This window comes from Anomaloglossus baeobatrachus, chromosome 4 (genome assembly GCF_048569485.1).
Source record: "Anomaloglossus baeobatrachus isolate aAnoBae1 chromosome 4, aAnoBae1.hap1, whole genome shotgun sequence".
NCBI classification, from domain to species: Eukaryota; Metazoa; Chordata; class Amphibia; order Anura; family Aromobatidae; genus Anomaloglossus; species Anomaloglossus baeobatrachus.
This window is the reverse complement of record NC_134356.1, coordinates 483,106,174-483,132,725: the sequence shown is the minus strand read 5'-3', so window position 1 is coordinate 483,132,725 and position 26,552 is coordinate 483,106,174. Positions and strand designations below refer to the sequence as shown.

General features: G+C 43.0%; 1 protein-coding gene across 1 annotated transcript in view; it reads right to left on the bottom strand.

Moving 5' to 3' along the window:
• Positions 1–9,319: 9,319 nt before the first annotated feature.
• The window catches only part of PRTG (protogenin), a 169,671-nt gene continuing 152,438 nt past the window's right edge, over positions 9,320–26,552 (bottom strand). The window contains exons 17-21 of the mRNA XM_075343665.1: positions 22,307–22,489; positions 19,038–19,152; positions 16,001–16,166; positions 9,806–9,910; positions 9,320–9,713 (exon numbers count right to left, since the gene is read on the bottom strand). Coding sequence (XP_075199780.1) covers positions 9,351–9,713; positions 9,806–9,910; positions 16,001–16,166; positions 19,038–19,152; positions 22,307–22,489 — 932 coding nt within the window. The 3' untranslated portion in view covers positions 9,320–9,350. The remainder of the gene's footprint in view (positions 9,714–9,805; positions 9,911–16,000; positions 16,167–19,037; positions 19,153–22,306; positions 22,490–26,552) is intronic.

The window sequence follows — 26,552 nt, the reverse complement described above, 5'->3', positions numbered from 1 at the left end:
TAACAGGAACCTTGCTGGAATGCAGCCCACGAGCTGCAGAAGGGGAATCTTTTATGTTTAGTGCAAAATGTCTGCTGACAGGTTCCCTTTAATATGACATTGTCTTTAGTTTTAATACCATAGAACCCTTTTGTTCAACATCCACAACAATGTTAGTATACATTTCCAGAATTGTCACTTCCAACTAAGCCTAAAGGAACCGTGTCCATACTTAGGCTACGTGCACACATCAGTTTTTTGCCATCAGGCACAATCCGGTGAAAAAACTAATGCAACAAATCCGTCGAAAAAACAGATCCATTGCATCAGTTTTTTCCATCCGTTTCTTGACGGATCCGTTTTGATACTGAGCATGCGCAGTTTAAAAAAACCGGAAACCGGCGCCAGATTCCGGCATATGATGGATGACGCCGGATCCGGTGTCCATAGGCTTCCATTATAAAACATGCCGTACGGTGCCGGATCTGGCGCGATCCGTTTTTTTTTGCTGGACACAAAAACGTTCACCTCAACGTTCCATCTGGCCGCCAGACAAGCAAATTTTGACGGATCCGGTGAAAGCCAGATGGAACGCAAGGCCATCCGGCGCTAATAGAAGTCTAAGGGGGGGAAAACGCATCTGGCGTCAGACGCCGGATGCGTTTTTTTCATGCTTCTGCCGGATTGCGCCTGATGGGCAAAAACTGATGTGTGTACGCAGCCTCAGATGCTACTCAGTAAGGTACTCATTTGCAAGCTTGATGCATTAGAATCAAAAGGACAGAAGAAGTGGTAATATTTTTCTCTATGGCACAAATACTTTCCTTTAACATCCCTTGTGGCCTGATTTCATGTGAACATACTAAATTACAATTAATAGAAAATGTTTCACAGGTGTCAGGATGTTAAGCTTAATTATAGAAAACACTAAGAATTTGTTTGATAGCTGCGGATACAATTTATGACAATATATTACGGATCTACCGTGATCATGGCAAAAAAATCAAAACCATACCATTAACATGGGAACGCAGACAGTTTACATAAGCGCATACTTGGTCTTATGATACACTTGTATGAGTTAGCACTCATCTCTATTCTTGATCATCTTCACAACAAATGTAGAACAGTGTTCCAGAAGAACGCCGATTTTCATGAGCATTGCGACCACAATTCACAAATAATTCATCAGTCTCTCTGTGTAGACATAACACGTTTAACATACAAACCAAAACCCAAGGACACTGATCTGGGTGACGATGCCTGTTTATACACAAATAATAGTCTGGCTTTATCCAGAGGATTCACCGCTAGTTCATGGAAAGTTCATCACAAGTTTATAAGGGACACAAAAACTAGTAGGCTGCGATTACTGCCTGAGCCAAATGATACTAGATCATGATTTGCTCTAATTTATATATGCACTTTTTCGCCAAATGCAGCTTTCGGTCAGTTTTGGGAAACTGAATACAATACTATAGATCTGTGTAATATGCATATGCTCAAATATGCTGTAATTGTTGTCTTTGGCCAGAGTCACACTTGTGAGTGCCTTGTGTGTAACTCGCGCGAGTCTCTCATTGAACCACCCGGCGCGGACTCGCACTCTCCTGACAGGAGCGGGTCGGCTGCATGTATGTCTATGCAGCTGAGACGCTCCTGTCAGGAGAGTGTGAGTCCGTGCCGGGTGATTCAATGAGAGACTCGCGCGAGTTACACGCGATGCACTCAGAAGTGTGACCCTGGCTTTTAAAGAGGTGGTCCACTACCTTAACACTGATGTCCTATGCTTAGGATAGGTCATCGATATCTAATTGGCTAGGGTCTGACACCCCGCACCCTCGCCCATCAGCTGTTCTCTGTGCTGTCGTCAGCAGGAAGCCGGAGATGCTCAGTTCTGGAGCTGGCCCGTCAACTGATTAGTAGCAGGGTACTACACATCTGCCTCCTATTCAGATCTATAGGAGGCGGATGTGCAGCATCTGGCTGCCGCTATCACAAGACTGAGCAGCTCCGGAACTGAGCATTTCCGGCGGACTGGTCCAGCTGTCATTGATGTCCCAGCCTAAGGATAGGACATCACTGTTAAAGTAGGACCAACCTCTTTAACTTGACAAAAGAAACCTAATTCACACAGGAGGTTGTAAAGGAGTGAAAATCTCTAGTTTTAAAGTGCTCACAGTTACCAACGTACTTTGTTAAACTGGGAAGTATATAATGGCTGGAGGGAAACTCTTCTTTGTCTTCCCCTCCATTGCTCTGTTAATGCTTTATGTGGAAACTGTGAGCATCAAGTAAGGCTGCTTGCTGCAGTTTTGATAAAATCTCTGTTTTAATCTGCTGCAGATCTATCAGTCATCTGAATTCTAAGCTCTGAATAACCCTATCCCCACCACTGATTGACAGGTTTTTCTGTCACTGTGCATAGGCAGAAAGCCGCCAATCAGTGGAGAGGGTGGTGTTCTGCAGAGTTCATAAATATGGAGGACTCCATAGCAGCTGGCCAACTAGTTGTAGTTTTACCCAAACTACAGCAAGTAGCCCAGTAAATGACAAAATCAGTGTCTCTACATTATGTTACTCTCAGAATAGGTAGCACAGATTAGGAGACTAATGCCCTTTAAGGAATTTTTGTATAGCTGCCCTATTATTTTATATATAGATCTCAAAACAGATGACAGTTGGTTTCTGATAACTACTGCAGTATAGGGTATTAGCACCATTACGTAGATTTCCTCATACAGCAGCATTGACCAAGCATGGCAGGCAAGTTGGTCAGCTGCATATAAGGGTTCACAGTAATTTATAGGGAAAGAACTGCCAGTGAAAAGGAGACTAAGGCTGTGTACGCTAAATAATCATTGGAACGAATAGTGTACATTAAATAAAAAAAAAAGTGTGTATATCTATATATATATATATATATATATATATATATATATATATATATATATATACACACACACACACACACACACACACACACACACACACATATACACACACATACATACATATATATATTATATATATACACATATACATACATATACACACACACACACAGCAACACCAAATAGGTCATCTTCACATATATATAACATGGGAAAAAAAATTATACTACAACAAATAGTTGTAATACAGGAATGTTACTGTCCTTCAAACAATGAGACACCCGACTAACTAGGTTACCTCTATCACAGTAGTACTGGCCTGGATGGAGCTTTGATTATGAATGTTAAACCTGTGGACCAAACAAAAACAAAAAAAAAACCCCAACCCACCAACCTGTAGGGTCACTGGTCGTATGGTCTGGAAATGCAGTGTATACAGTTAGAATAATTGACATATTGGTAGAACACAACCACTGTGATAAGACTATAGTAATACTACACAGCAAAGGTTTCTTGTATATGAACTATACATTTGGCTAACAAGAGTAACATCCCTTTAAAGCCTTATCTGATAAATATGCAGGGATAACCATAAATATCTTTGGTATAAATTGTTAATCAAGGAAGAAAGTGTTCATAGGAATAATGAGCACAGCACAAAGCAGCATGTTATCTACCTAAAGCGATTGGTATGGCACAGCAGAGACCCACAAGATCACATCGGAGTCTGATCAGGTGCAATTTTTGCTCTAGGTTTCGGCAAAAACAATTTCAGTAACTGCAAAGTCAAAATTTTGTGAGGTCCTGCTGCCCCATGGGTTTTCTTCAGGAGTGTTTGGAGAATAAAAACTCTAAAAACCTGAAGCTTTGATTGGAAAAATTGAGAGAAATTGCTCCAAAAACTCAACAAAAAAAAAGAAAAACACCTCAGTGTGAACACACCCCTAAGAGCATATTTTGGACGCTATATGAGTTCTACTATCTAGGCGTTCGGAAAGAATTACCGTATTTTTCGGATTATAAGACGCGCTTTTCCTCCCTAAACTTTGGGAGAAAAATGAGGGGTGCGTCTTAAAATCCGAATGTATCTTACCGGGGGGTTGTGCAGAGGGGCAAAGGAGGCAGGGGTAATACTATGTGGTGTGCTGCTGGTCTGTGCGACGCTATTCTGTGCATCGGGCGGCGCTGCTCTGCTCTGTGCACGGCTGCTCCGTTCTGCTTGGCACTCCGCTGCTCCGTTCTGCTCGGCTGCTCTGTGCGGTAATTCTGAAGATGTCGGCGGTCAGGGTTTCAAATAATGACGCCTAGGGTCAGCGCGTGCGCAGATGGAACTTTCAGCTCAAGCTCTCATCTGCGCACGCGCTGACTCCGGCCGCCATTATTTGAAGTGCTCACCGCCAACATCTTTAGAATGGCTGGTGACTCACTGCACCCCGCACACAGCAGCCGAGTCACCGGCCATGCACAGAGCAGAGCGGCGTCACAGGCCCTACACAGAGCAGAGCGGCATCACCGGCCACTCGCAGAGCAGAGCGGCGTCACCAGCCACTCACAGAGCAGAGCGGCGTCACCGGCCACTCGCAGAGCAGAGCGGCGTCACCGGCCACTCACAGAGCAGAGCGGCGTCACCGGCCACTCACAGAGCAGAGCGGCGTCACCGGCCACTCACAGAGCAGAGCGGCGTCACCGGCCACTCACAGAGCAGAGCGGCGTCACCGGCCACTCACAGAGCAGAGCGGCGTCACCGGCCACTCACAGAGCAGAGCGGCGTCACCGGCCACTCACAGAGCAGAGCGGCGTCACCGGCCACTCACAGAGCAGAGCGGCGTCACCGGCCACTCACAGAGCAGAGCGGCGTCACCGGCCACTCACAGAGCAGAGCGGCGTCACCGGCCACGCACAGAGCAGAGCGGCGTCACCGGCCACGCACAGAGCAGAGCGGCGTCACCGGCCACGCACAGAGCAGAGCGGCGTCACCGGCCACGCACAGAGCAGAGCGGCGTCACCGGCCACGCACAGAGCAGAGCGGCGTCACCGGCCACGCACAGAGCAGAGCGGCGTCACCGGCCACGCACAGAGCAGAGCGGCTTCACCGGTCACTCACAGAGCAGAGCGGCGTCACCGGCCACGCACAGAGCAGAGCGGCGTCACCGGCCACGCACAGAGCAGAGCGGCGTCACCGGCCCCGCACAGAGCAGAGCGGCATCACCAGCCCCGTACAGAGCAGAGCAGCGTCACCAGCCCCGCACAATGCAGAGCAGCGTCACCATCCCCGCACAGAGCAGCACCCGCAGTTAATATATAACTACTCGCAGTATTGCAGTACTCCAGTACCGCCCCCTGTCTCCTGTGACCCCGGCTCCGCTGCTGACCCCTCTCCCTGGTAAGACACCACCAGATTTTAAAACGGACTCTATATTTTTTTTTTACCTCTTTTTTCCCTCCAACTGTGGGGTGCATCTTATAATTCGGTGCGTTTTATAAAACGAAAAATCAGGTAGGTAAAACTATTTTGGATTTAAACCATATAGTTTGCTACAATAACATGGCTTCCTAGTACCATGTCTAAACAGTAGCCTTCCAATGCTGTAAACAACTATTACGATGGACAAGGCTGCTTAGATTTGTAATATCAACTATTAAACACGATCAAAGTCTTCAACATAATTGTGAGGTCAAAAGATTGGGGCAACATATGTCATAAAACTTCTTTTGTGACACATTAGGAGAAAAAAAACATGAAAAATTACCTGATTTCTGGCAGCTATAGGACTCAGGGGACCAATGGTCCTTGAAGACGTAACTAGATGACACTGATGTACTACCAGAACCAGCCATTGGGATAAAGATGCAGCTGGAACAGATATATTTTTTCCAATACCGTCTGGACATTGTCCTTCTCCAGTGATTTCATCCATTAATTTTCATAAGATGGCTGGACACCTATAACTTACTGCTAAACCGTGCACACAGATACGGCACATGCCATATTGTGATGTCTTGTCCATATGTCCCTATAACAAACCGGTCTCAAAGATTAACAAAGTAAGGGTTTTTGGTTACCCCTGCATATCATCTGGTTAACATTAACTGATGATCATAAGATATGAACAGTTATACACAAAGCATCAAACACTATAATCAGTGTTTATAGTAGAAGCTGCTTTCTGTATACAAAAATAGCACGACACGACAGAAAAATACATCTTTGGTTACACTTTTTCCCTTAGTATATAAAGCAATTCGTTCAAAAAATAGGTCATCTAATACTGTTATAATAAAGAGCTCATCGCTAAATACTAAACTTGTAACTTGGAAGTTTTTGGACATGACTATTTAAAGTCTAAGGTAGTTTAAAATGCATTTCTGCACTAATACAGTCACTACTACCACTAATTGGCAGCAATGCCAACAACAAAATAGTAGATTTTTTTTCTTTTGGAAAAAAAAAATAATTATCCCTTAAGATATAAAGAACAATCTTTGGTATGAAAAATAACAAAAAATAAAAACGCACAGTTTTTGAACAGTGTATAAAGTTTACCAGTCACAGACGCAGAAAGGAGATTATGGGAAATTATTTGTGATAATGCAAACTTCAATTCAATAAGAACTAAAGACATCACTGACATATGAAGTTCCTAATGAACTAAAAGAAAAAAAACAAACTTGCTTTATCCAAAATCTAAAAATTCCAGTTATGGTACCCCTAAATAACTCATACTCTCAGGAGGTGCGGAAGCTGAGATATTGGGCGCTAAAGGGTCTTTACACTGGACAGTTGGTTTGTGCCTGAAAACAGACACCTCTGATCCTTAGCTGTCCATATGGATAACTATAGAGTCCCATACTCATTACCTAAATGTTGTCTGAGCCACTTATTTTCATGGGACCAGCCAAGGACCAATGACAGGTGTTATGAAAGGCCAAGATTGGGCCGTATGCATTCAAAGGGCCAAACCCCTTATTCTTCTGCTAAGGAGCAAAGCACCTTAAAGAAATGCACCATCAGATAATGATCTTTTGTTTTATTCAGGTTTTTGCGTTAAATGTTTTGGTTTTTTTTCAGGCAGACCAAAGTAAATGATGCCCACTGAGCCACCTATACCAGATCTCTGGCTCAGGTACATAGGCTCCCAGAGTTATCGGCAGTGTGAGTTTGTGCAGTTTACACAGGATGATACACAGCTGAGAAAAAAAACTTTGCGCCACGTAAAGGATCATTTAATCTGATGATACACTCCCATTACAACACTTGTACAGTGTAAGGACGCCCCTGATCCCAGCTTCCTGACCTCCTGTACATATGAGCTTTTGGATAGAGGTGAGAGATTATCTGCACCTCCATCGTAATTCTGAGGTGTAATAGAGAACCTGTCAGTACAATTTTGTACATGTCTGTAATGGCGCTGTTACACTGATTAAATTGATATCTTTGGTGAAGAAATCTGCTTTGCTGTTATTCTTTAATTGACACTGGAAATTTTCTGCTAATGAGACTTCGGTGCACAGAGGCTGCACTGTACATGGAGTCTTCTCCTCCCTGTCTTTGATTCCCCTGCCCTTTGAATAACAGGTCACTGCTTTTTCAGTGACATGACTCCTGTGTTTGAAATCTCTTCATTTGAGGTAGGGCGGGGAATCACAGACGGGGAGGAGAAGACCCAGTGTATAGTCCGGCCCCTTTGCACCGAAATCTAATTAGCAGAAAAATTTAAATGGTGATTAAAGAAGAACAAAGGGAATTTCTTCACCAAAATTATCAGTATAACAGAGCCATGTCTTTACTTTTCATTACAAAATCGTGCTGACAGGTTCTCTTTATGTTACTTCTAGACATTACATATTTGCTTATTTATTTACGGTATGTAGGTCAACAATACAACTTCTACAGGACTTGTCCAAATTGTCTGGCAACTGCTCGCTTTCAACTCCATAGAATGGAGATGCATCAGGCCAAACCAAACAAGCACAGGAAGGAATCTGTCATCGAAATGACTGAAAGATCTATTGTCCTGCAAATATTAAATGTCTATAGAAGGCTTTGAGTTTTATTTCTATCCACAGAATCTCTGCTCTCAATGCGTCAAGCATGACAGGTAATCTTTTATCATGTAGCTAAATAACTGACCTACTTCATCTTCTTTCAAAATCAAATATGAGCATGATACCCTGTCACATTTGCCCCATATATTCATGGGATATAGGCACAAAAAAAACACTATTCCCTGAGTCCAGGAACTTAACTTGTACATAAATGTAAAAAGAGGTAGTATAAAACAGGAATTGTAAAGGCAACATTCAGTAATAGCCACATAAAAAGTCATTTTCTAAAGCCTCTGCTTAACACAGTCAGCAATGAACAGTCTCATTGCTGGTTTTTACTCCATCCACTGAAAAGAAGTGAAAGGGTTATTGTAGAACTGACCACCCTTGGTCACCCTGAGACTCGTTAGAAACATGTATTTTACATAAAAAAATAAAATACATTGACTTGTGTCTACATGTAAATTCCACTGTCATGGTGGGGAGCACTGGTGGATGTCTAGGTCACCGATCCCAGCATCTAGGCTGGCCTGTGCCATGGGGACATGGTTCTGGGCCTATCGTTCTAGCATTGTACCGGCTACATGCCCTCATGGTAGCAGATGTCAACAATGGACTCAGTAATATGGGTGATACGGTAAGCTCAGCACCGAAGAGCATAGGTAGATCACTGCCTCATCAAACTCAGCATCTGTAAACAGAAAGATATGGTGGGATGTAATAGTTTCCAATATATTTCTAGGATTTAAGGCATCTTGTCATCGTCCTGAGTGATGTCCTGAATTCCATGCAGAAAGGCAGTTCTGTGTAACTGAGATATTCGAAGGCACAGTTGTTACAAGATAGTGGCTGTTCATGAGAAAGGTTGGTCTCCTTAGAGACTCGTATAGAGGTAGTCATCAATTCATTAAGGTAGAGATGGTTCACAGCATTATCAGTTTGTAATACATTAGCAGAACTTTAGAAAATGCTATGTATCAGGTGTTGCCTTTACAACTCCTTAAGTAACACATTCATCACACATAAAAAGCAATAATAATAAAAAAAAAACAAACATACATACATTTAGGAAGTACATTGGATGAAGGTTGGGGGGAGACAAACAACCACAAATGTGGGTAAAGCAGCGAAATGAAGTCCATAATGTGACCAGCTGAGGTAGACATAAATCAAAGAGACTGCTTGACGTCCCTTTACAACAAAGACAAATGGCAGAAAACCTGGAGAGTTTCAGAGCCATTCACCATCCAGCAAAGCAACCTTCAATGTCAATAGATTTACTCAGCGAAACATTCTGCAGAAAAATGATAGATTTGATCCGAGAGACCAGATTTCACACACATTTTTATTTTTTTTTGCTCTGTCATTGTCCTTCGAACAGGCACCAATGGCTGGAATATCTGGCTTGATTTTTTTTTTTTCTTGAAATGTTTAGGAAACATGGATTATCTGAGGTATAGAAGAAATTATCTCCTCAACACTGGGAGGTTTTCCATGTTTGCTTAAGGCAGGGTCTTTTCTACATTCTTCAACCTTGATTGAGTCAGGTGTGGGAGGTGAGGTACTGATAACAGGGCAGAGGTGAATTTCGTCAGTAGACTCATGGGAATACCGACCAGAATCACTGGTTTCGTGGCTTTCCTCGCTGTTCCCAGAATGTTCTGTGTCTGCTGCTATGCTATGTCGCATCTGGAATGTGCCCGGATGGCCAGGTGATGTGGGAGACCCGTCCTCTCCCCTCAGCACCGTTGTGCCAGGACAATATATAGAAGATCGAACAATTCTTCTTTTGTACTGTGTAAAAAATATATGTGTAAATATATTGCACTATTTTTATATATAAATTGGAAAAATGTATTAAAAATTTTGGCACCATAAAAACTTACCTGCCCTGCCTGGTCTTTAGCATTGCCCCTGAAAAATAACCATTTTTTCTTTGTATTTTGTGTGACAATTGGTCCACATCCATTAATAATTAGATCTGAACCACCCTGCAATAAAAAATATATATGCATTTTAATATTTTTGACCAAGTTATGCGCAAATAAATGTTAGAAAATACAGTCTGCAGAAGGGATACCTACTAATGATCAGTGGTCCTTAATTGTTAAGGCACATGTACACCGACTGATAATCTTTCAGATTCTAACAATAACAACCCATCGTTCTCGATAACTGGGTCAGGTGAATGGGTGGAGCGACTAGACGATGTGTCAAGAAAAACTTGTTCATTGTGCATGAAATAGTATATGTATATATACAATGTAAAAATTGTAAATATACAAAGGAGAGCAATACCTGAAATGACTACGTGAACAAGGCTATTAGCCGAAACGTACGAATTGGTCGCAATAAGCTCAATGATCTCTCCTATGTAAATAAATATTTTTCACTTGCAAAAAAACCATAGTGTGCAGTGTATCTATAATTAATGTTTACTGGGAACTCTACCCATACACTTGCACCTTAAATTGCTGATTAGAGTGCACGCCTTTTTCCTTTGTTTACTCAGGGAGACTGAGGCGGGCTCGGTGATGTCGGGTCAACTGGAAGTTGACATGACATCACTGGATTTCAGAGGACATGGAGCCCGAGGGGGGGGGGGGGATCACGTAATGGTGATGAGTGGACCGGGATAACGCCGCTGCTTTGATCCGTAATTAGCTTAACAAAGTATTTAGAAAAAGCCTTCCCTATCACATTTACAGAGATGTGGAAGTAGTGAACCACCTCTTCAATGTCATTGGAGATTCCTTGTTCATTAGTCTGGCAAAAGGAGCAGTGGAAATAGGTATGGTGTTCAGTAATTAGTGGATTGTGTTCTGAGGCAATTATTCTGTGGCAGTTGGAAAATTGGAATGAGTACACGTTCATGTAATATTGTTCATTGTTATTATTGAAAATTCTACTTTTCATATTAAACCGTGAAATTGATTATCAAACATTTTACCACTATTTCACTTCTATTTTCCTTGTATAGTATCAAGGAAAATGTGCTGTATGTACTTCAACACCAGCATCTGCTATGTGATATATGCACTACAGTCCCAGTGTCTCCTATGTGATGTATATGCACCAGCCCTAGCATCTCCTATGTTATGTACGTATTTCAGCCCCAGCATCTCCCATTGCTGTATGTAAACTAGCCTCAGTGTCTTCTATATTCATATATGTATTCCAGCCCCATCATCTCCTGTGTGATATTCACAGCAGTCTCAGTGTCTCCTATGTGATGTATACAGCAGACATCCCACTGCTTGAGTTCTATAAATGTTACATAAGCAGTGATGAATTTTCCCCTTTGAGGAGACATTCAGTGCAACATATAGTTAGGTCCAGAAATATTTGGACAGTGACACGTTTTGGCATTTTAGCTGTTCACCAAAACATATTGAAGATACAGTTGTATAATTAATTTGGACTTAAACTGCAGACTCTTGTCTTTGAGGAAAAATGGAGGGGAGCCAGCACTGCTTATGAGTGGCATGCAACAATGAAAAAGTAAAAAGTGTAATATTCACAAATTCATTCCTACTCTAACAATTCCATGAGATTTTTGGCAAATAATTGATCAATGATTTGAGCCCCCCTGCCCCGTCACGGCAAATCTCTATAAGGGGGGGTCTCTACACTACAGTTATAATATACATAAGTACCATAAGGTCTCGTGTAATGCGCAGGACCATATGAGAACATCACCTACCTGAGAAGTGTCAGAACCGCTCCCATGCTGCAAGGGCTGACAACTGCGAGTAGAAGGGCAGTCCAGGTGCCGGTGCGTGCGGCAGAACCACACACACCAGCACAATGTCAGAACTAGCCCCCACAGTGCCAGACCAGCAGACATGGATGAAGGGCGGAACAGCCCCAGGCAGGTGGTGCTTAAGTAATAATGCCTATGGAAGAGGAGGCGGTGGCTGTATGTGAACAGGCACCAACATAAATTTTGATGGCAACAGAAGGAATTTCCAAACCACACTGGGCGTGCACGGCATGGTGGCGGTCAACCACCTGACCAGTAAACGAAAAATGGAGGGGAGCCAGCACTGTTTATGAGTGGCATGCAACAATGAAAAAGTAAAAAGTGTAATATTCACAAATTCATTCCTACTGTAACAATTCCATGAGATTTTTGGCAAATAATTGATCAATTTAAGCACCACCTGCCTGAGGCTGTTCCGCCCTTCATCCATGTCTGCTGGTCTGGCACTGTGAGGGCCAGTTCTGACATTGTGCTGGTGTGTGTGGTTCTGCCACACACACTGGCACCTGGGCTGCCTTTATTCGCAGTTGTCAGTCCTTGCAGCATGGGAGCGGTTCTGACATTCCCCGGGTAAGTGGTGTTCTTATATGGTCCTGTTCAAGTCATTATATGAGACCTTATGGTACGATATTAATTTATGACATAGTGTAGAGACCCCCCTATAGAGATTTGCCGTGACGGGGCAGGGGGGCTCAAATCATTGATCAATAATTTGCAAAAAATCTCATTGAATTGTTACAGTAGGAATGAATTTGTGAATTTTACACTTTTTATCTTTTCATTGTTGCATGCCATTCATGAGCAGTGCTGGCTCCCCTCTTCTTTGCGTTTTCTTGTCTTTGAGGGTATTCACATTTTAACTGGACTAAGGAATATTACATCTCTAATATGTAGCGGCTTTTTTTTCAATAAGCCAAAGGTAATGGGACAATTATCTCAAAAGCTCTGTTATGTGCTACATGGGCTATTTATTCGTTAATCTACCACCAATCAAGCAGGTAAAAGGTCTGCAGCTGATTCCAGCTGTGGTATTTGCATTATTTCCAAGCTGTTGCTGTGAACTCACAGCATGTGGTCAAAGGAGCTTTCAATGAAAAAGAAACAAACATTACTAGGCTGAAAAAAAAATCCATCAGAGAGATTGCAGAAATGTTAGGAGTGGCCAAATCAACAGTTTGGTACATTCTGCAATAAATAAATTAAAAAAGCACACTGGTGAGCTTGGGAACTCAAAAAGACAGACGTCCACAGAAGACAACAGTGGTGGATGACCCTGGAATCCTTTCTATGGAGAAAATCCCCCTACTTTACAACATCCATCCAAGTGAATTTCACTGTCCAGGAAATAGGCATTTCAGCATCTAAGTCTACCATAAAGAGAAGACTTCATGAAAGCAAATAAAGATGGTTCACCACAAGGTAAAAATTATTAATCGGCCTTTAAAATAGAAAGGCCAAATTAGACTTTGCCAAAAACATCTAGAGAAGCCAGCCCAGTTTTGGAAAAACATTTTTTGGACAAATGAAACTTAAATCAACCTGTACCAGAATGATGAGAAGAAGACAGTATGAAGTGGACTTGGAACAGCACATGACCACAGCACACAACGAGATGGAGGCAGTGTGATGGCATGAGAATGCATGGCTTCCAGTGGCACTGGGTCACTAGTGTGTATTGATGATGTGACTGAAGACGGAAGCGGCCTGATGAATACTGAAGTGCACAGGGCTATACTATCTGCTCAGATTCAACCAAATGCAGCAAGGTTGATTGCATGGCGCTTCACAGTGCAGATGGACAGTGACCCAAAATATACTGCGAAAGCAACCCAGGAGTCTTTTTTTTTTTTTTAAGGCAAAGAAGTGGAATATTCTGCAATGGCCGAGTCAATCACTAGATCTCAACTCCACTGAACAAGCATTTCAGATGCTTAAGACAAAACTTAAGGAAAAAAGACCCACAAACAAGCAACTGAAGTCAGCTGCAGTAAAGGCCTGCTAAGAATCACAAAGGAGAAAACCCAGCATTTGGTGATGTCTATGGCTTCCAGACTTCAAGGAGTCATTGCCTGCAAATGATTTTCTAGAAAATATTACAAATTAACTTTGCCATAAATAAAATGTTCATGTGTCCTATTACTTTTGAGCCCCTGAAATGAGGAGGCTTTGTTGAAAAATGGTTGCAATTCCTAAACGTTTCACGGGATATTTTTGGCATGCAGAACCCAAATCACAAAGGTTCTGTCACTGTCCAAATATTTCTGGGCCTAACTGTACATGTGTGTTCTTACTGCAGTAAGCTGTTCTTTACAAAACTTATCGTAAAGAGTCGACTGCACTCCAGACTGATGCAAATCTGGAAAATCACTTCCGAGAAACATCATCATCGCCTTACATTACACGTCTCACCTAAAAGAAGCAGCTCCAGCCATCACATTAGGGGTGATTTCATGAATTGTTTGACCATATAAACCTGGATAATTTTTAAGTTGATAATCCTGCATGGCCCGCGAATGAGGTTATAATGCTTAAGACACACGGCATGAAAATCGGTGCGAGTGGAGTGCGATAAAAAAAAAAAAATTCGCATTCCACTCAAGACCAATATTAGCCTGTGTCAGCACACATGAGCGATTATTTTCTCAGCCCTAATCGGACAGAGAAAACAATCGCAGCATGCTGCGATTGTAATTCGAGACTCTGTCTCGCACCCGTTCAAGTGTATCGGGCGAGAGAAAAATCGCACTGCACTCGCGGAACATCGGTGTAACGCGAGTGCAGGGTGAGAATGGCAATAGCCGGCTACGGAGGAGAGAGGGAGATAAATCCCTCCCTCCCCTCCACAGAGCTGGCCTGCCCCTCCTCAGTGCTGGCCCGAGCCCCGCAGCTGAGGTCCGCTCGCACGGTCGGACCTCAGTCGCAGGGACACTCGCATGACACTTGTCTCTGCTGTGCTGCCAGCGTGAGCAGAGTGTCATGCGAGGGGATCGCAGTAATCCCCGTGTGGCCCCAGCCTAAGTATCCAAATGGTCCTCGGCAGAAAAAAAGGTTCACCACCCCTGGTTTAAACAAGATCAACCCATGTGAATTGTAAATTAACCTGGAGATTGGAAGCCATATGTGGTTTTGCCACCCCATATATGATTCCTCCCTTATGACTATACACATTTGTATCAATACATACAACATCCAAACTGTTAATATTGTAGACATATCCTAATCAGTATCAATGTGGATGGTATAGTACTAGTATGTTAAATATCTGCCATTGTTTGCAACTTTGAGACTCTTTATATCCCTATGACTCACCTTTATTTTTAATTGGAATCTGGACTCCAAACCATTACTTAAGCTAAAATATAGATCACATGCAATTAGACTAAAGCTAACTTATTTTCTATTTTTAATATTTTTTTTAATGCTGGTTCACCACTCATTTCAAGATATTTTTCCCTTAGGCTAGTTTCACACTTGCGTTGGACGGCTTCTGTAGCATTGCGTTGTGTGACGGATGCAACGGATGCGTTGCATATAGTGGCACAACGCAATGCTACGGATCGTACAAAACAACAGAAAGCTTTATTTTTTTTCTTCTTCTTTACAGTTTACCGGCAGCCGACTATTGTGAACGATTAGCTGATTGCTCTCACATGCCGGCGGCCGGGCGATCAGCTGGGCGCCCTGACATGCTGGCGGCCGAGCATGCCGGCGGCCGGTCGCTCAGCTGAGCGCTGTCACTTGTCGGCGGCCGGTCGCTCAGCTGAGCGCTCTCACTTGGGCGCTCAGCTGAGTGCTGTCACTTGCCGGCAGCCGGGCATGCCGGCGGGCGGGCGCTCAGCTTCGGCCACCGAGAGACAACAAAAATAAAGTTTGTGATTAAAAAAAAAAAAAAAAAAAAAAAAAGAAGAGCATGCGCAGTGAAGTCCTACGGATTGCGCTGCTCAAAAAAAGTTACATGCTGCGTTCCTTCCGCCCGACGCAGCGTCGTCCAGCGGATGCAACGCAGACACTTGCGTTACAGTGCGTCATCCATACAAGTCTATGGAGAATAGCGCAGTGCGTTAACGGACTGCGCTATTCTCCATAGTGACGGAATGCGCTGAACGCAAGTGTGAAAGTACCCTTATCTTTCCTCTTTGCTCAGGATCAGTTCAATTCGCCAATGCCACCCTGCTGTAATTCTTCACTAGTCTTTTTTTCAATCAAAGTTCAATATTGGAGAATCATTATGCAGTTACCTAATATTTTACTGAGAGAACCTCATAAATGTTCGTATTGGGCTGTGCTGAAAATCTGACCGCACATCGGCAGAACTTACCTTTGTATCTATGTAGTGATTTACTTGAACGGTAGGGATTAAGGGATCTGCATTTTCTTCCATCTGATGCATGGCTTTGCTCTCTTGAGTCTCATGAGCAGTTACAGTAGTCGAATTAGGTGTTCCATTATTTCCTTGCTGAGCAATCTTTGCAATGGATGCTTTCCTGCAGGTCAGATACATACAATAACTGTTACTATGGAAAGATCAAGGTTTTTTTTCTGATGCTTAAAATGCAGAAAAATTACCTAAGTATTTCACCTACGTCGTCTAAATACATCCACTAGTTTAGATATAACAGTGCTGATCGATGTTGGCTATAAGTCATATTTTAAATTCCTTAAAGGGAATCTGTCACCAGGTTTTTGCTCCCCCATCTGAAAGCAGGATAATCTAGAGACAGAGACCCCGATTCCAGCGATGTGTCACTTACTGAGCTGTTTGCTGTCATTTTGACAGAATCAATGTTTTCTCTGCTGCAGATCTAGCAGCTATACAAAGCTCATGAATATGCTGGACTATCTGGCAGCACGCCAAGTAGTCCTCTAATGAAAATCTACTGCTGATTAAACTTTGATTTTATCAAAACTACACGTTACAGCCCAGCAAGTGACACACTGCTGGAATCAGGATCTCCACTGGTGACAGATTCCCTTTAATACTGTTTTCAGTTCCTCTTGAGTTACATTTATCTTCAACACAGGTAATAAACAGTATATCACTAAAGTGAGTACAGTTTTGTAAATATTCTATTATATTTTTTCATAGGACAACAATGAAGAGATGAATCTTTCATACAATGTGAATTAGTCAATGTGCAGCTTATATAACCATGTAAATTTGGAGTGCCCTCTAAACAAGATACAGCTATTAACGTCTAAACTGCTCGCAACAAAAGTGAGTACACCCCTAAGTGTAAATGGCCAAATTGTGCCCAATTAGCCATTTTCCCTTCTTGGTATCATGTGACTCATTAGTGTTACAAGGTCTCAGGTGGGAATAGGGAGCAGCTGGGTTACATTTGGTGTTATCGCTCACACATGCTCTTATACTGGCCACTAGAAGTTCAACATGGCACCTCATGGCAAAGAATTCTCTTCAGATATGAAAGAAGAATTGTTGTTCTACATAAAGATGGCTTAGGCTATAAAAAGATTGCTAACACCCTAAAACTGAAATGAAGCACGGTGGCCAAGACCATACAGTGGTTTAACAAGACAAGTTCTACTCAGAACAGGCCTCGCCATCGTCGACCAATGACACTGAGTGCACATGCTCAGAGTCATAGGCTGTCTTTTCAAAATAGACATAACAGTTCTGTCAGCGTTTCTGCAGAGGTTAAAGGGATGGGAGGGGTCAGTGTCAGTGCTCACACCATACGCCGCACACTGCATCAAATTGGTCTACCTGGCTGTCATCCCAGAAGGAAGCGTCTTCTAAAGATGATGCATAAGAAAGCTGGCAAACAATTTGCTGAAGACAAACAAAATAAGAATATAGATTACTAAAAAAATGTTTTATGTTCTGATGACACAAAAATAAACTTATTTGGTTTAGATGGGGGAAAGTGTGTGTGGTGGCAGCCAGGCAAGGAGTACAAAGATAAGATCTTGCGAACAGTCATGCATGGTGGTGGGAGTGTCATGGTTTAGGGCTACATATTATTGCTACCAGATGTTGATTGAGAGAACCATGAATGCAAACGTACTGTGACTTATTGAAGCAGAGCATGATCCTCTCCCTTCATATTCCAACATGAAAATGACCAAAAACACACCTCCAAGACGACCACGGCCTTGCTAACGAAATTGAGGGTTAAGGTGATGGACTGGCCAAGCTCGCCTCCAGACCTTTATCCAATTGTTTATCTATGGGGCATTCTCAAATGGAAGGTTGAACAGCGGAAGGTCTCTAACATCCACCAGATCCGTGATGTTGTCATGGAGGAGTAGAATAATATTCTAGTGGCTATATTTGAAGCTGTAGCGAGCTCCATGCTTAAGAGAGGTATAGGAGTGCTTGAACACAATGGTGGCCACATAAAATATTTACACATCGGGCACAATTTGGCCATCTTCCCAATAAGGGTGTACTCATTTTTGTTGCCAGCAGCTTATACATTAATGGCCGTGTGTTGAGTTATTTAGAGCATACACCAAATTTACAGTTATACAAGCTGTACACTGACTACTTTACATTGTATCAAACTGTCATATCTTCTGTGTTGTGTAATAAAAAGATAAAATAAAATTTTTACAACAATGTGAGAGGTGTACTCACTTTTGTGATATACTGTGTGCTGAGTGACAACCACTAATAGCCACCATTCCAGACTCCGTAGATGTTGTCTTTGATATACCCACAGACTCAGACATGGCACATTAATCTGCACTGTAACCATGCATTACAATTAGTGTTCAGCGGATCCGAACTGTAAAAATCCGGATCCACACGGTTTCAGCGTCCGATCCGGGTTCGACACGGAAATCCGGCTGCACGATTCGTCCGTCCGTGTGTCTCTCTCTCTCGACCAGGGGGGACACTTGTAAAGGCAGAAAAAATCCAGCGATGTAGATTCTAAAACATCCAAGACTTTATTTTTTCTTATTAAAAAACATTCCACAGGGAAACAAAATTAGAAAACATATAACCGGAGACAATTTACCGACACCATCTCATTCGCGTCCAAACACAGACATGTTTCAGGACTGACTCCTTTCTCAGTATGTCACATTGATAAAGGAGTCCGTCCCGAAACATGTCTGTGTTTGGACGCGAATGAGATGGTGTCGGTAAATTGTCTCCGGTTATATGTTTTCTAATTTTGTTTCCCTGTGGAATATTTTTAATAAGAAAAAATAAAGACTTGGATGTTTTAGAATCTACATCGCTGGATTTTTTTCTGCCTTTACAGGGTTAACCCAGCTATTTTTGATTCTTTACCAGATTTCCAAAGTAATATACAATCTTACAAACAACAATGGAATCAGACAAACAATAAGATCCCACTCTGACTGTCTATACTCGTCACACAGACCTGGCTTTGCTCCGGTAGATCAATATGAGCACACAGATCAGGATACAAGTCAGTGCGATGCACACTCCCGCAACAATGCCGGTCATCGATTTCTGGTCCAGGTGATAAAAGTAATCTGCAACAAATATATAATTACTGTTTATATAATCAAATCAAGTAAAGGCAAACTTACAGCATGCATCTACTCATTATATTCAGTTTCATATTAAATCAAAGACTGATGTCAAAACTGCCTCAAAAGTGTAAACTAATAGGGACTCTATTGCTAGGTTTTTTGCCATCTAATTGGAGAGCAGAATAATCTAGCATGAGAGACCCGGATTCCAGTGATGTAGCATATATTGGGCTGCTTGCTGTAGTATTTATAAAATCACAGTTTTAGCAGCAGGATATTATCACTACAGAACTAGTAAACTTGCTGCCATGTAATCCTCCATATTCATGAACTCTGTATAACCCCACACTAATGACTGGCAGCTTTCTGCGTATGCATAGTGCACACAGAAAGCGATCAGGTTATACAGAGGCCAACATTCTGATCACGTCTAGATCAGCAGCAGATAAAACCATGATTTTATCAAAACTAAACCAAGCAGCCAGTTTGTGATACAATCGCTGACATAAGGGTCTTTGTTTCTGCATCATGCTTTATTAATGACTATGCAGTTCTCCCCCGCTGGTCTGTGTTAGGCCTCATTCAGATATCCGTGTTGTATCCATTATTTTCATAAATAGCGCACATACCCATTATAATCTATGGTGCTATTCACATGTCCGTATTTTTTCATGAACTGTATGTCCGCCCAACACACATGGAGATGTCCATTTTTTTAAGCCAGCAAGGATGGCAAGGGCCAATACAAGTCTATGGGTTTATGAAAACACATACAGCACACGGATGGCGTTCATATGCTGTATGTATGCTGTACATGTTTAACATTGCAGAGTGTAGGAGAAGCTTTGTAATGTATTTATTGATCCATCTGTGAAATACACTGATGGTAAAAACAGACACACGGATGACACGGATGTAAAACACTGATAAAAGTTTTTCACGTTTAAATATGTGTGAATGAGAACATGTGAAAGAGGCCTTAGAGCGTTTATTAGCCATCATGGAGTATATAAACCTCACAAAAGCTAATAGCACGGATCAATATTCTTGCTATGAAGGTAATGGTTCCATTTTTATTTTTAAACCAGCAACAGAACAACCTGATATTGAGATCTGCTTGAGATGACAATCTGCTGTGTAGCCACCACTGGTACATGCGGAATAAATGTATCCTTTTCCGTGAAGGAGCTAGAGGAGCTTAAGGCTATGTGCGCACGTTGCGTAAATACATGCAGTTACGCTGCGCTTTGTAGCGCAGCGTAACTGCATGCGTCCTGCGTCCCCTGCACAGTCTATGGAGATTGTGCAGGGGCCGTGCGCACGTGGAGTCTTAGAACGCAGCGCTTTGGCTGCTGCCCGAAGCGGGCGTTCAAGAAGTGACATGTCACTTCTTCCGTGCGCTTTGCCGGCAGCTCCTGCTCTGTCTTTGGGAGGAGCTGCAGGCAGAGCGCATGGAATCTGCTTTTTTTTTTTTCTCTACGGACATTTTCTGCAGCAATTTGAAGCGCTCGTGTGCTCTTCAGATCGCTGCAGAAATTTCTGCAGGGCTAGTACGCAACGTGCGCACATAGGGTTAGATGTATTTATTGAAACACAAATGTATGAACTTATGTATTGTACTGTTAACTTTCTATTATATCAGGTCCAGGTCATGACATTAATATTAAAGAGAACCTGTCAGAAAAATCCTGCCAAGTAAAGAACAGACATGTCCATATTGGCCCTGTAAGGCTGAAGTTATATCTGAGTGTGGCTCACACAAGGATAGCATTGCATCACCCGGACTGGCTGCTGGCTCTCCTGACAGAAGCGCGTCAGTTGCATAGAAATACATGAAGCTGCACACTCCTGTCAGGAGAGCCATCGTCCAGTCCGGGCAATCAGATATGATCCTCACGTGAGCCACACGCAAGTGTGACTTTAGCCTAATATTCATTAAAATGTTACTGGTTGTGAAGAAATCCATTTTATTGATGTTGTCCTGTGATCATAGTTTGTGCATTGGGGCGCACCTGTTGGCATGGTCAATTCTTAGTGCTCTGGTCCCTCCTGTGTTTGAATGACAGGTGCCCTGACTTCTATTTTAAATATCACACCAGGGCAGTATTTATTGTGGTCTCCAAAAAAAAAAAAGAAGACTTCAAATAAATAGCGCCATCTGTCGCATCTACAAGTCATCGCTCCGAGTTCTAAGACAGTGTATCCACAGAATGAGAACCGCGATGTCTTGTAGATGAGAGCACGAATTTTATTGAAACCTAATTTTTTTTTTTCTTCCGGAAGACCACAAAATTTAAAGCCTCGGCGCGATATTTACAATAAGAGGCCGGGCACTGACTGATCAATGACCTGTCATTCAAACACATGATGCAGATGGAGGGACTAGAGCACCAAGATAAGACCCTAACCAAAGGTCCTCTCCAATGCATGAGCTATGATTACAGGAAAAAGTCAAAACATGGATTTCTTCACCGCAGATATTATTCACATCAGTATTACATTGACATTATGGCCATGTGTGTTGTTAACTTAGAAAAATCCTGCTCACAGGTTATCTTAAAATAGTAGTTTGAGGTATGATTTTGCTCTATGACTGGATCTGTGGCGGTTCTTCGTCGCAATGATTGCTTTCTCGAAAGTTCAGATAACTATTCTGCTGGTAAAAAGACGAGCAATCAAGCGAGATCGGCAAATGCATCATTGCCAATAACAGACACCCACATGTATTGGTTTAACAATACCAACAATTCTAGAGAAATACAAGGTTGCAAATTAAATATCTAAAAAATTTGGAACAAAGGAATAAAAACTGAAAAGTGTCTAAGATCAATAAAGCGTGGACTAAATTACAAAGCTCTGTTCACTATTGCTGAGAACGGCACATTCTGTGATATACGATTCAGAGTTGCACTTTCATCTACAAATAAATCACTGTCGTTAATTTGTTTATTTTAAGTTTATTACAATGACAGTGAATCAACTGCACCTAGTAATTCTGAGCCAGAATGCTGCTTCTCAGTCTGGAGTCATTTGTCTTTGCTGAATAGAGGACTGCTGGGCAGACACAAAGCCACAGATGGGTGTCTGCAAGAATTTATGCTCCCAAGTAAATAATGAAACCGATTCTCTTTGTTTACTGTATTTCCAAACTGACCTTGACTGTTGGCAGAATTTAACTGCTTTGACTTCATGCTGCTGCGCACGGTCTCCTTGGGTTGTACAGCCAGCTCCAGCGCGTTTGAGAACGGGCCCTCTCCAACTTCATTGGAAGCCGAGATCTTCACTAGATAGATATTTCCAGGTAGAAGATCTTCCAGCAAAGCCATGGTTATCGCTCCTGTAATTTGCCAAACAGTTTAGATCAGGAAGGGAAAAATCCACTAAACAGTGCATTCACAATTTCATTCTCATATCAATGTGCACCTGCCCTTGGCATGTGCTCAAATAAATGAGAACAACGTGTTAGGGAAGTTTGTCTATATGTCTATGTGGTCTCTGAGCCAGGCCTTTTCTTATTTCTTACACAGACAACTCCAAATCTAATAAGAAGCTATGTATGTAATAAAAGTCCTTAAAGCACACCAATCACCAGGATTTTCCTATAAAACCTAAAGCCAGTGCTATACTGGCACTCTCAGGCTGATTCTATACATACCTTTAGTTGTGAGATCGGATGTCTAGTTTTTGAAACACAAGCAAGTTTGTAAAATGAACAGTTTTTTGATTGGCAGCTGCAGCAGCTAATAGCTGGGGTGGGGTTTGATAGTGATTCACGCCCCCCCCTGCCTGTTCATCATTCTCCTAGCAATTAGTTATGCCAATTCCATTATAGAAAGCTGTGGCTATAAATCATGGTGGCTAGAAGAACCTTGCTGACATCATACCCATGTGACCAGAAGGGGCTGGGCCTCAGCCAACAGAAAAATAATGTTGCTTCCTGGTATCAGCTATGTTGGCTAAGGCCCCACCCTTTCTGGTCACATGGGTTGCAAGGTTCTTCTAGCCACCATGATTTATAGCCACAACTTTCTATAATGGAATTAGCATAAATAATAGCAAGGGGGATGACGGACAGGCAGAGGGACAGGGATCACTATCAAACCCCACCCCAGCTATTTAGCTGCTGCCAATCAAAAGACTTTTCATTTTACAAACTTTAGTTGTCAGCTAGGATGTATAGTTTTTGAAAAACAAGCAAGTAAAAGGTATGTATAGAATCAGCCTGATCGTGCCAGTATGGCACTGGCTTTAGGTTATATAGGAAAATCCTGCTGATTGGTTCACTTTAAAAGCAACATGCACATATACAAACCCAAAATGTCAGAAATCCTATTGAATGTTATAATGTTTGACCTTACAGGCGTTGTCCACTACTAGGACAAGCCCTTCTCATTCTACTTCTCCCGTGCTGGCGCTGTTCCATCCATCGGAGATCGCGTGACGTCACAATGCCTAAACTGTGCCGGCTTCTGTTTCCCTGCCTTCGGACAAATGAGTTAATCAGCAGAAAGTGAGCACTGCCGCTCGCTTCCTGTTGATTGCTTTTGTATCTGAAGTCGGGGAGACAGAAGCCGACGCCGATAGGACGCGGGGTTCGCATGACATCACAATGTCACGCAAGCCTGGACTCGGATGGAACGGCGCCAGCCACGGAGGTGAGTATAGGCTTTATTTTATTTCACCTGAGGGAAACATGTGGAATCAGAAGGGCTTGTCCCAGTAGTGGACAACCCCTTTAAGGTAAGAACCAACTTTGGATAATACTTATTAAAACTGCACCAGAATGGCAGGTGATCTCTGACAATGGTCAATAATTAGCTTGTTCTTAGCCCTTTTTTATTTGTGTTATTCAAAAATTAATGTTTGCCTAACAATAAAGATAAGCAGCAAACACTAGGGCTGCTTTATTCAAGGGAGCAGAAAGTTCAAACATTCTCAGGAGCTGCTCACAAAGTCCCTGCAATCATGTAAATATTGGAAGCCGCTCACAAGCCATGGGTAATCACAGAAGCTTAACACCGTGCAATGCACAAAGGCTAAGCTTGCCATAGACAGGCTGGATTCTCTCTAGTTCAAACACAAAGACTGAACAGGATACAGGCCATTGTGCCATTGTGAGCCCGACCGCAGTGGAAATGGCAGCTAGCTCCGTACGGCATATATTGCAATGTATCCAGCATAACAGTGAATCCAGGCAAAATTATATTTATAGATAGATGGCTACAAACCAGAGTAGAGGAGTCTATGAGCTTGGATCACCACCACTATACAGCAGTGGTCAATTACAGGCTGATAGGAGATGCACTGCAAAGTGGATATACACCAGTTCACCTAGTATTTATTTTCTTAATACAATCAAAATGTATTAAATACATTAGCTGTATTATTAATAAATATTTATGATGGCAGCAGCTTCTAAGCTCATTTATAAACACGTGTATCCACATAGATGTACATAATAATGCAAGAAGGGACATGCAAGAAAATCTTAAAAATGCAAGATATTCAACATGTGTTTTCCTGCTATTAAGTGTCACTTATATATGTCTGTGCGTTCCACCACCACCGATATTTAGTGCTTAAGAAAGGGTTTGTCTGGCAGCACCTAGCAACTTTCACCACTTTTTCAACTGTTTAGACTCAGATCTCATGGAACCAGAGATGCAAAGAGGTTCTCCAGGAATAGAAAGGAAATAGATATATGAAAGCTCATTATAATTAAATTCCTAAATACATTTAATAAGCACCGTATTTTTCGCTTTATAAGGCGCACCCCCAAATTTAGTGAAGGAAAAGAGAATTTTTTTTTTAATGTTAAATGGGGTCCATCTTATAATGCCATTGTCCGTCTAACAAATCATATAGGGTATATGTCCCTCATAGCGCCCCATCCTAAAATTAGCTCCCTTAATCTGGATATAGCCCCCTTGTGCTGGCACACGTTCCCCTGTGCTGCCTATGGCTCCCTATGGATTGCACACGTTCCCTGTGCTGCCTATGGCGCCTTATGGATTGCAAACGCCCCTCTGTGCTGCCTATGGCCCCCTATCGATTGCACACGTCCCTCTGTGCTGCCTATGGCCCCCTATGGATTGCACATGTCCCTCTGTGCTGCCTATGGCCCCCTATGGATTGCACACGTCCCTCTGTGCTGCCTATGGCCCCCTATGGATTGCACACGTCCCTCTGTGCTGCCTATGGCCCCCTATGGATTGCACACGTTCCCCTGTGCTGCCTATGGCCCCCTATGGATTGCACACGTTCCCCTGTGCTGACTATGGCCCCCTATGGATTGCACACGTTCCCCTGTGCTGCCTATGGAACCCTATGGATTGCACACGTTCCCCTGTGCTGCCTATGGCCCCCTATGGATTGCACACGTTCCCCTGTGCTGCCTATGGCCCCCTATGGATTGCAAATGTTCCCCTGTGCTGCCTATGGCCCCCTATGGATTGCACACGTTCCCCTGTGCTGCCTATGGCCCTCTATGGATTACACACATTCCCCTGTGCTGCCTATGGCCCCCTATGGGTCGCACACATTCCCCTGTGCTGCCTATGGCCCCCTATGGATTGCATACATTCCCCTGTGCTGCCTATGGCCCCCCCTATGGATTGCATACGTTCCCATGTGTTAGATATCGCCCCCATGCTGCTGCCCATAGAAAAATAAAACACTCTTTCCTTACCTACTCCAGCGCTGATCTCCCTCCTGTCTCCCTCCGTGCTTCTGTTCCTCCACTTCCTGGTTCTCAGTGCAGTCATATGATCGGCACAGCAGAGTGACTTCATCTCTGCGTGCCTGATCACAGTGGAAGCAGGGACACTGGGGAGAAACGCTGGAGGAGGTAAGTAAAGCTTTTTTATTTTAGGATGAGCAGCAGCCTGGGGGCTATATCTAACAAAGGGGGGGCATGTGCCATCACAGTGGGACGCAGGCTCATATAATATGCACCGCTGCCCCAGCCCGTCACTGCGGTGCGGTTTCAGCACCACTGTGATGGACAGCGGCTGTGCATATTATATGAGCAGGAGATCTAACGCTGCCGCCGCAGCGTTCACCTGCCCCCAGCAGCGCTCCAGAGCGGACCCTGCAGTGTATATATCTATATATACACCCCCCCCGTATATTCGGCTTATAAGATGCACCCCCTACTTTCCCCCAAAATTTGGTAGAACAAAAGTGCGTCTTATAAAGCGAAAAATACGGTATATCACATCAGTTTTGTGTAGGGAAGTAATCACAATAGTAACCCCTTAACGATGTGAGCATATGTGAGCGGCCCAAGTTGTGAGCAAGTGTATGGAGCGGGCTCACAGGTTGAGCCTGCGCCATACCTGTAAAATAATGGCTACGTGTCAAAGCCAGGATCTGCTTCCAACAGCTGCAGATAGAGTGGA